At 47.7% G+C, this 10,620-nt stretch overlaps 1 protein-coding gene across 1 annotated transcript; it reads right to left on the reverse strand.

Moving 5' to 3' along the window:
* Positions 1-421: 421 nt before the first annotated feature.
* On the reverse strand, positions 422-1,733 carry LOC136547042 (GDSL esterase/lipase At4g10955-like). Its single transcript, XM_066539010.1, has 2 exons — positions 1,539-1,733; positions 422-1,425 (listed from the first exon to the last, which is right to left on the reverse strand). The coding sequence occupies exons 1-2, from the start codon at positions 1,610-1,612 to the stop codon at positions 678-680; spliced, it is 822 nt and encodes a 273-aa protein (XP_066395107.1). The 5' UTR covers positions 1,613-1,733; the 3' UTR covers positions 422-677.
* Between the last annotated feature and the right edge of the window lie 8,887 nt (positions 1,734-10,620).

Here is a 10,620-nt window from a genome sequence, read left to right on the forward strand (position 1 = left end):
AGCTCAAAACCAGCACGAACATAGTTATACAGAACATGACAGTAGGATGCCCCCCGGCACGACCGTCTGCCGGTGCCGCTCGATCGATCAATGCGATGAGATCCGACGCCTTTGTCCTACATGCCGATGCCGGCCGGAGCTTGTTGTCGTGCCCATCGATTGGACTAGAAGCGATCAAAGAGTGTGCGACATAAAAGCACTCAAAGAGTGCGCTAGTGTGTGGTGGTGTACTACGTTGAGACAGATTCATGCTACAAGGTTGGGCCCAATGCTTCAAGCCAATCTCGTCGAACCGCCGGCAGAGGGGATCTTTCTCACTGGCTCGTGTTCGATCTCATCATAGTTTTCCCTTGGTTTCTTCCAGTTTTCGGCAATCGGTCTAATGAAAATAAGACAACATGGGCCAAAATATACTTGAAGAACAAACAATATATAGCTGCTATATAATTCACATTTAAAGATTGTACAAAGCAAAGCATGCATGCAAAGCCTTGCATCCTCCGGGCAGATGCTTATTCGTCTCCTGCTAGAATTGAATTAATTTCTAAGTACTTTCTACTACAAGGTGAAGGTGATCGATCATACACACACGGCTCGCATAGGTACAGTTTGGTTTGGTTGCGGGCGGGACGGTTCAACCGTTCAAGTCAGCATCGAGGATTCGAGGCATCCGATCCTCACAACTTCCTGGTGCTCTCGAGCCTGGTGTAGCCGAGGATGCAATTGGCGTAGGCCACGTTCCGGAGCGCCTTGCCGTGCCACTTGCCGACGGTGGCGACGCCGGAGCGGAGCGCCTTGAGCAGGCAGTCCGCCGTCTTGACGACGCTCCTGACGCCCATGGGCAGCGACAGGTAGGGCGCGTTGAAGAGGTGGGACTCGAGCGACGCGGCGGCGAAGGCGGCCGCCTGCTGCTGGCGCGGGTGCTGCTGCCGCGGCGAGGAGGAGGCGACGAGCATCCGGATGACCTGGCGCGCGAAGCCGGCGCCCAGGGAGTGGCCGCACACGCAGACGTTGTCGGAGCCGAAGCGGTCGATGGTGGCGCTGAGCGCCTGCACGGCGCGCGCCAGCCTGGCGGAGCCCCGGAGGCTGTTCCGGGCCAGCAGGCGGAGCTCGTCCTCCACGTCGCGCCGGATGGTGGGCGCGCGCAGCAGCGTGCCCCGGAACGCGATCACGGCGCTGGGCGCGCCGCTTGGGCTGGGCCTGCCGGCGTCGGAGGAGACGCCGTGGTGGTCGCGCTCGAAGACGGCGCCGAACACGGAGCCGTCGCGGTCGTCCACCAGTTCGTGCGCCAGGCGGAAGTGGAACGGCTTCCACCACTGCTGCGCCACCGCCGCCGCGTCCCGGCGCTCCTGCCGCTCCAGCTCCAGCAGGTACACCGCCTCGATCAGGTACGCCATCACCATCCGCCGGTAGTCGTCGTCCCTCCTGATTGAACAACAATGCACACATCCATGAGCACACACATCCGCTTTTCTTGTTAATAGAAATAGAATCGAGCTGCAAGAATCAAACAGCCAACAACCCAAACACACTCTCACCAGCTCGTGTTGGTGAGCTCTCTCCATGTAGTAGCATTCGAGCAGGGGAAGCTCGCTTGCTGCGCCATTGCCATGGCCACCACCGAGCTAATGCTTCAAGCAACCAGAGACTCGCTGGCTTTTACACTGATCTGATATCTTGTTCCTTCCTCTGCGTGCTGTGCTGTGCCGTGCCTGTGCTGCAGCTGCCGTTGGTTTGGTGTCGTAGGGAATGAAGGCGTGGCAGGGCAGGCGGGCAATATATATACCCCGAGGGGCGAGGGCAGGCAGGGGTGGCCAGGAAGGATCACGCCGAATTTGCTTAGCTGGTGGAGCAAAGCCCGTAATCATTTGTTTAATTGCCGGGAATAAAGGCCCCTACGCGCCAGAACAAAGCGCGATCGATGGGAGCCCGTCCCCTCCCTCCTTTCCCAGTTCGAGGACTTCTGACTGAATCGACCGGATCGGACCGCACACGAGATCTCGATCGGTCGGCATCGGGCGCGGGTGGATGGATGGCAGCCAACGCGAGCGCACCAATAGTTGCCGCCAGCCTGCAATTGCTGGACACCAGGGGAAGCAGGCACCAGGGGAGGCACGCGGACCGCGAGTAGAGTAGACGACTAGACGGACGGACGGACGGACCACGGCGACATGCGCTTTTCCTGGGGAGCTGCAATTGCTGGACCAAGCGTGCAGTGTACCTCGTCCTCGGACGATGGTGTCGGGACTAAGGAACGAATCACTTCGCGTGGCCGTATGACAGGTAGGTCGGGCACGGGGCGGGTTAGGCGGGCCGTGTCGTCCGTCCAGCCCGGCGATGCTGCCGGGAGCCCGGGACAGCTTCACGGCAGGAGCCGCAGGGATCTCTCATATCTGCCTGCCGGGTGCGTGGTGCCAGCTAGCAGTAGCAGCGCCCGGCCCGCCGGGTTGCTTTGCTCATGTTCCCGTGGTCGGTGTCGTCACGCAACGGCGGATGTCCCAGGACGGGTACGGGTACGGCGGCCCGCGACCGGTGGTGAACCGGCGATTAGATAGATAGAGAGATATTTAGCGCCCTGACCTGGCGGCGAGAGTCGCGGGGTTAGCTAACGTGCGTGCCATCTGCGTCGGGCACGTTTTGCACTACTACTTACTAATAATGGTCCGCTTGCTTCGCTGAAAAAACAAGCTGAAGCGCTGTTTGGATTGATTTGTTGTGAGAGAAAAATATTGTTCCGGCTGAAAAAACAAGTTAAAAAGTACGGATTATAAGACAAACGAATAAGGTGAGAAAATTTGCTCGCGGCAGGTATTGTAGTAAAACCCACGTTTTGCGCTCCTAATCGGGGAATTTGTGCGCCGTAAGCACGGTTTAATCCGATCTTAATTGGCTCCGCGTGCTGATTCGTTCACACTGACTGATGGATGCCTGAGCTTTCCTTCCTTTGATCACAGTGGACGTAGACGTGTGATCCATCGGTGGCCCCTACGCCGTGCTTGGTGCGGGTGCTTTTGCCTTTGGGCGAGCCAACTTCGGCCCTCAGCCGGACCCGTTGGGACCCAGAGTTCGGAACGCATTTGTACTACTTGAGGGTGGCCCGGCCAGACCCGGTTGGGTTTCACTTTTTTTTTAAAAAAAAATATTAGAGTTTCACCTTGTAGAGCTAGAGCTAGTTACAAACTACAAAATACATATGTGCCATGCCGATACTCCATCCATATTCTGAATTATAGTTTACTAAATTTACCCGACTTTTATTAAGTTTTTAGAAAAATCTTTTAAGATGTACAAGATCAAATAAATACACCTAAAACATAATCCATGAAGATTTTTAAAACTAATTTGATGTTGTAGATCGATGGATCTTCCCTTTTTTTAATAAACCTGTATTGGTCAAAGTTAAAATAAATTTGATTTAGGATAAAGTTAAAGTGATCTGAAATTTGTAACAGAGTGAGCAACATTTCAATTATGGAAAAAGTCTACTTAACCCCCCACCTATCAACCATGGTCTACTTCACTCCCAAACTATAAAACCGTCTATTTTACCCCCTGAACTTTTCAAAACCGTCTATTTTACCCCCGGGCGGTTTTCGACGGTGGTTTCGCTACAGTAACGGTGGTTGCTACAGTAACGGTGGTTTCACCTTTTCCTTTTTTTTATTTTCGCTGAATCTTTGAAAAATCATAGTAAATCATAGAAAAATCATAAAATGGGAAATCCAATTTTATTGGACTCCACATGAGTAGATCTATATAGTTAACATATAATGTGGTATGCTTTAGTACAAAGGTTTTGCTGTACCTTTAGATTAATTGGAAAATCTAATTTTATCTGTAATTAATTGGAATTTATCTATAACTAAGTTATACATGGTCCAATGAGTACGAAATTTTTACTATAGTTCAAGCATATAATAATTAACCTACCATAAAAATTTCACCATAATTGGACCACAGAAGCTGCAGCTATGAATTGTTCCAATTAATTACAGACAAAATTAGATTTTCTAATTAATCTAAAACTACAGCAAAAATTTTGTACTAAAGCATATCATATTATATGTTCATTGTGTAGATCTACTCATGTGGAGTTCAACAAAATTAGATTTTCCATTTTATAATTTTTCTGTGATTTACTATGATTTTTTAAAATTCAGCGAAAATAAATAAAAAAGGAAAAGACAAAACCAACGTTACCGTAGCAACCACCGTTACTGTAGCAAAACCACCGTCGAAAACCGCCCGGGTGGGGGGGGGTTAAAATAGACAGTTTTGAAAAGTTCAGGGGGTAAAATAGACGATTTTATAGTTTGGAAGTGAAGTAGACCATGGTTGATAGGTGGAGGGGTTAAGTAGACTTTTTCCTTTCAATTATATACGTGGAACCCGTCTAAGAAGTACACACAATGGTGTTCCCAGCTTAGCGAAGAAATTTGCAAGATTCTCACTTCACTTGGCTTCCATTATTTGTATCATATTCTATGTTCTTGCTGCCCCAAAGAAAAAAAGAGAGAGAATATGCCATGACTAATTGATCTTGATGTGACATGAAGAGTTTTGGAAAGGATCATCTTGGTTTTTATCTATCTTCACTATGTCCGTTTCTTGAATTCAAAGAATCACGCAAGAATGAAATTGAGCCTGAAGTGATTCTTTAATATTAAAGAATGCACTGATTTCGCAAAGAATTGTTCCAGATAGCGCATTTAACACAATACTGAAAAACTCAAAATCAAACATTATCATTCAATAAAAAAAGGAAGATGAAAATCCCCCATCAATAAAAAAGGAAACATTATCGTCATCATGTTGTATCGTTCAATAAAAAAGGAAGATGAAAATCTCCGATCAAAAAATTATCATCATGTTGCATGCACATTATTTAATCCCCAAATCCATTAGAGTAGGAAAAAAAGAAAAAAAGTACTTCCAACACATAGAATCGCCTTCTACAACATAAAACATTGCCCATTACAATTACAATAAAAAGATGGTAACATAATAACATATAGATGAAAACATCCCGAATCAATATGACAAATCATATATTAGTACTGCAACAACAAACAACATGTAATACATCTAGATTTTCTTACAGTAACATGAGAAATAATCTATTAGTAAAAGATCATGTACTGCAACATCACAAACTATCTCCTATGACATCACAAAATTGACTATGGAACATGAAAAAATGAAGCATTTCAAACTAGATAACCTCAGGCAACATAAAAGAAAACCATGTATATCGCACCATCACAAATTGACTACAACAACATCACAAAATCAACAATGGAACATGGAAATGCAACATCTCGATCAAAGCACCTTTCGAGTGCTGCAACATTTGAAAAAGGTAATGCCAACAACTAAATTGACTTTATGAAAAATAACTAACATCATAGAAAACAAGCTAAAACTCATAGGTTATCGCAACACATTGGGAGAAAAAGTTAATTCGAACATCAAAATTTACTTTCTGTGATGCATGAATCATCTATTGCAACATTCAAAAATCATATGTTGCAATATACCAAAAGTCTTGTACAATACAAAGAAACAACAAGCACAACATTACAAATCAGTTACTGTAGCATCGCCGGCCATGCAGACTTGGATGTGCAACAACGAGGCATGGGCAAAGGTTGTAACTCTAGCTCCAGATGTGAGCCTAGGCTTGTCATGTCCTAATGCTGGACAGAGCTGTGTTGCGCCGAACATGAGCTCAATCATGGTATGGATAAGAATCAAGTTCTCATAAGAGTTCAACCATTGTATAAATAAGAACAAAGTTCCACACTTTATCTCCACCACATGTCACTATATCTGCCTTTCCACCACATATCATTGTATCAGTCTCTCCACCATATTCCCATAAGAGATTGATATGTGGTTGAGAGGAGTGAATAAGAACCAAGTGCTTTAGATGGATGCTGATGGGTCTGAGCAAAGAAGAAGCCACTACTACATGAATGATTTTTAGGATTACCGTCTATTTTTCAAGAGTTGACTTAGCAAACTCTATCTAACTAGGATGATTCATCTTTGGAAATTGATTTCAGTGGTGGTGCAGTGTACAACTGCCTCTAGAAATATATCCATTGTAGGGGTATTAGCACTAAGACAACCACACCAGAAAATATGTTTTTTCAAGGGGCAGTTCTCTTGACTGGCCCCCTAGAAATATGACTGATTTTCAGGTGGGAGGCGGGTTCTTGTTTAAAAGCATCGCATCTAAAAATACTATTTTCAGAGCTGGTTGTACCCCTCACCTTTTGTAAATTCTAGGCATGAACCAAAATTCACTGCGGGCATAAATCATAAAAAGCAATGCCAACTCACTCTCTCCCACTCTAAAAAAGTGTCGGACCAAAACTCTCTCCTCCATTATTTATAGTCATCTAAGATGGCTCTGGCTCTGCTTATCTCTTTGTCTTTGTTGCTTTCTTCTCACTTCTCTTTCTTGTCGTTCAAACTCTCTTCTTCTTTCTCCTCTCATGGATTGGAGAAGCCATGCTTCACGGCTAGGCGTGCGAAGCACAACGCGACGGTGAAAGCCCTAGTTTGGTTTTGGCTAATTGATGAAACCTAGCACTAACCTTGTCATGAGTGATGATATGAGCTAGGTTGGTGCAATCCAAGTGATTGAGCAAGATAAGGTCCATGGTGATGGAGGTCAACATGAAATGGTGATGATCAAGCTCAACTTGGAAAAGAACAAAGAAAAAAACAACAACCGAGAAGATCAAGGCAAAGGTATAAGATAGGTTTTTGTTTTGCACTCAAGACACCATAGAGGGTGTGAGTGACTTAGGATCGATAGCCGATAGCCATACTATAAAGAGGGGAAATCTTTAGCTAAATGGTTTATCGAGTGCCACTAGGTGACATGACTTTTGTATATGCATTTAGGAATCTAGTGTGCTAACTTTGACCCTTGTAAAATACTTTGAAAAATGCTAACACACGTGCACACAAGTTCTACACTTTGTGGTTAGCAAGTTAGAAGCAAGGGTGAAGTGGTTGTCGACTTATAAAAAGAAAAGGAGGAGGAAATCCACGACCGAACGCTGACCGTGGGGTGACCGGACTCACCCCGGCGTGTCCGGTCATTTATAGAGAGGTGGTGCAGCTGGCCAAGGGGGCTGAGGAGCGATCGGACGCTGCCTCCAGTGCGTCCGGTCACTTGTTGGTTGTCGGCGTTTGGAGGCGACCGGATGTGACACTGCTGTGTCGGGTGGCGCGTGACGTACAGTGACGTCAGCTTCGTTAGCGAACACAGAGAGGCGGTGCATGGACCAGACTCTGGGGCGTGTTAGGTCGCCGTTGACCTAACGAGCCCGATCAGTAAAACGTCGCTCTAGAACCTTACTAGAACCGACCAGACTCAGCTTCGCGCGGCATCAGGTCACTCGAGCTGTGCGTCCGGTCCTAACATGAGTGTTTGGGCGATCGGCTAGTGACCATTGAGATCGAGCGGCGTGGATTCAAATAAGAACACATGGATGGTCATATGTGACCGGACACTGGCCGACCGGACACAGCGACATGTCCGGTCAGTGCGTCCGGTCAGCTCGAGACTGCCCAATGACTCTTTTGAGTATTGGGGCTCTATAAATAGGAAGGTACCAGCTTGGGGCTCACTCTCTTGGCACTTTGACATACTTGACATCCTTGTGAGCCTAAGCAAACACCTCTCACTCATCTCCATCATTGATTCATCATCAAAGTGAGGTTGGGAGTGATTCCAAATGCATTTGCTTGAGTGATTACATCTAGTGGCACTTAGGGATCGTTGTGGATGCAGATTTCTTATTACTCTTGGTGGTTGCTGCCACCTAGATGGCTTGGAGCAGCGAAGGAGCTCGGGCATGAGTTGGTGATTGTTCGTGGCCGGCTCCGGTGATTGTGAGGGGTCTTGTACCTTCTCCGGTGGAGAGCCAAAAGGTAACTCTAGTGGATTGCTTATGTCATTGAGTTACCTCACTTGTGGGTAGGTTCTTGCGGTGTCCAATTGTATGGATGAGGTTTGTGCACCTCTTAGCTGCTGAACCACCAAGTTGTAAGGTCGAGATGGCGACTAGAGTAGGGTGAATAGTCATTTTTAAAACTTAATCGCACCGGCTAACCAAAACAAGTGCGGAATTAAAACTATCGGTATAGCCAAGACTACGCTCCTCTATCTATGTTCTCTAGCACCTCACTAAGATCCTAATTAAGCAACAAAGGTGTCGGGCTAGCTAGAGCTCACCTAACCAATTCTAGGAGCAAGGTCATACAAACCTATGCCACTAGTACTTCAAGCAATGAGGGAGCTCCTACACATGCTAGTAAGCAAAAGCACAAAACCAACTAAGCTCACTAGCATTGCTCAATAACAAGGCAACCAATGCCAAATTAGAGAGCGCAAATACTTGGCTACACAAACTAAGCAATGTGACTAACAAGGTTACACAAACCAAATTAGCCATGCAAGGGAGCTACTTCTATGCTACACAAGCAAGAAGGTAACTAGTGAGCTACACAAGCTAACTAATTACAAGAGCAACTACACAAGCACAATGTATATAAAAGTAATCACAAGCTTGTGTAAAAGGATTGCAAACCAACGGGAAGAACAAGGTTGACACGGTGATTTTCCTCCCAAGGTTCACGTGCTTGCCAACACGCTATGTCCCCGTTGTGTCGACCGCTCACTTGGTGGTTCGGTGGCTAATTGGCATCACCCGCCAAGCCCGCACGTCAGGCACTGCAAGAACCTACCCCGAAAGTAAGGGTAGCTCAATGACACGCTCAACTAGAGTTGCTCTTCGCGGCTCCTGTGGGGCGAGCACAATGCCCCTCACAAAGCTCTTCTCCGGAGCACCGCACAAGCTTCTTGCAGGCTTCGATGGAGACCACCACCAAGTCATCTAGGAGGTGGCAACCTTCAAGAGTAACAAGCACCATCGGCTTGCAACTCGATCACCTAGTGCAACTCGATGCAACCTCATGATGCAATCGTACTAGAATCGCTCTCTCACACAATCGGATGATCACTATCAAGCATATGTGAGATGGAGGGCTCCCAAGCACTTTCAAGCATGGACACAAAGTCCCCCAAGGTGCTCAACGAAAGCCATGGCCGAGATCACCTTCTATTTATAGCCCCATGGGCTAAACTAGCCGTTACCCCTTCACTAGGCAAATTTTGAGACAACCGAATGCTCCGGTCAGATTGACCGAACGCACCCTGCCAGCATCTGGTCGCTCTACGCCATCCACGTGTTGCTCTGTGTTCAACTAGAGCCACCCGATCTCAACGGTTAAGTTGTGATCGGACGCTGCATAGTGAATGACCGAACGCCTACTACGCGTGAGTATGGTCATTTCCAGAGCTCCTCGAGCCTCTGTTTTGTGACCAGAAGCGTCCGGTCCACCATGACCGGACACAGACCAGTGTCTGATTAGTTCTATGCACGCGCGCCTAACTCTAGTGCCACTTATGTCACCATACGCCAGCACTGACCGGACGTAGACCCTGAGCGTCCGGTCACTCTTAGCGCCAGTGTCTGGTCATGAGACCAAGACCGCACGCTCACTGCTGCCACTGACCTGACGCAGGACCCCAGCATTCGGTCACCACATGACCAGTGTCCGGTGCACACTGTGAAACCCTGTCTTTTCTATATAGGGCACCGGTGGAGCTTCGAACCTTTCTCGCCTCCATTCCATCGCCGAGTTGATCCACATCAACTCCAACTTCATCTCTTTTATAAATGTGCCAACACCACCAAGTGTACACCACCATGTGTATGTGTGTTAGCATTTTCATAATCATTTTCCAAAGGATTAGCCACTCAACTTGTCACACCACTCAATCCTAGCGACGATGCAAAGTTAGATCACTCGAGTGGCACTAGATGACCGATATGCAAACAAGTTTGCCCCTCTTGATAGTACGGCCATCTATCCTAAACCCGGTCATAAACTTCTCTACACACCTATAACTGGTGAAATGGAATGCCCTAGGTTATACCTTTGCCTTGCGCATTCCATTCCATCTCCTCCAATGTCGATGCAACACATGCACCAACCAAACACCAAATGGTATGATCCACTTCATATCATCACGTGATCATATTGGTTCATCGATCTTGACTTCACTTGCTTCTAAGCAACTTTTATTTTTGGGCCATTTTCAAAAGAAGTCATTTTCTTGCTCAAAAGGGTATTTGAAAACTGATATTTGAAAATTCCTTGAAAATAGAATTTGAAAAAGGGTTTCTCTCATTTCGCGGGGCGCCGCCTCACTTCTGGCCCGCCAGCCGAAGCCGGCCCAGCGAGCCTCCTATGCCCACGCCCGCGCCCGCGCCCACGCCTCAGCCCAGCCCACGCCAGCGCGCCGTCTTCCTTCTGCCCCCGCGCTGGCCCGCTCACCCGGCCTGCCTTAGCGCCGCGCCTGTCCCCGCGCGTACGCGTCCGACCGTGTCAGGGCGCGCTCACCGCGTGGCCGCCATGCGCCGGCGATGCACGCCATGCGGTAGCCCTAGCCTGCCTCACCCTCCATGCGCTCGCCTTCATCTGCTGACCCCGCTGCGCTCCCCGCTCCACTCTCCCGTGCTGCCTCTCTGCTTC

This window comes from Miscanthus floridulus, chromosome 3 (genome assembly GCF_019320115.1).
Source record: "Miscanthus floridulus cultivar M001 chromosome 3, ASM1932011v1, whole genome shotgun sequence".
NCBI lineage: Eukaryota > Viridiplantae > Streptophyta > Magnoliopsida > Poales > Poaceae > Miscanthus > Miscanthus floridulus.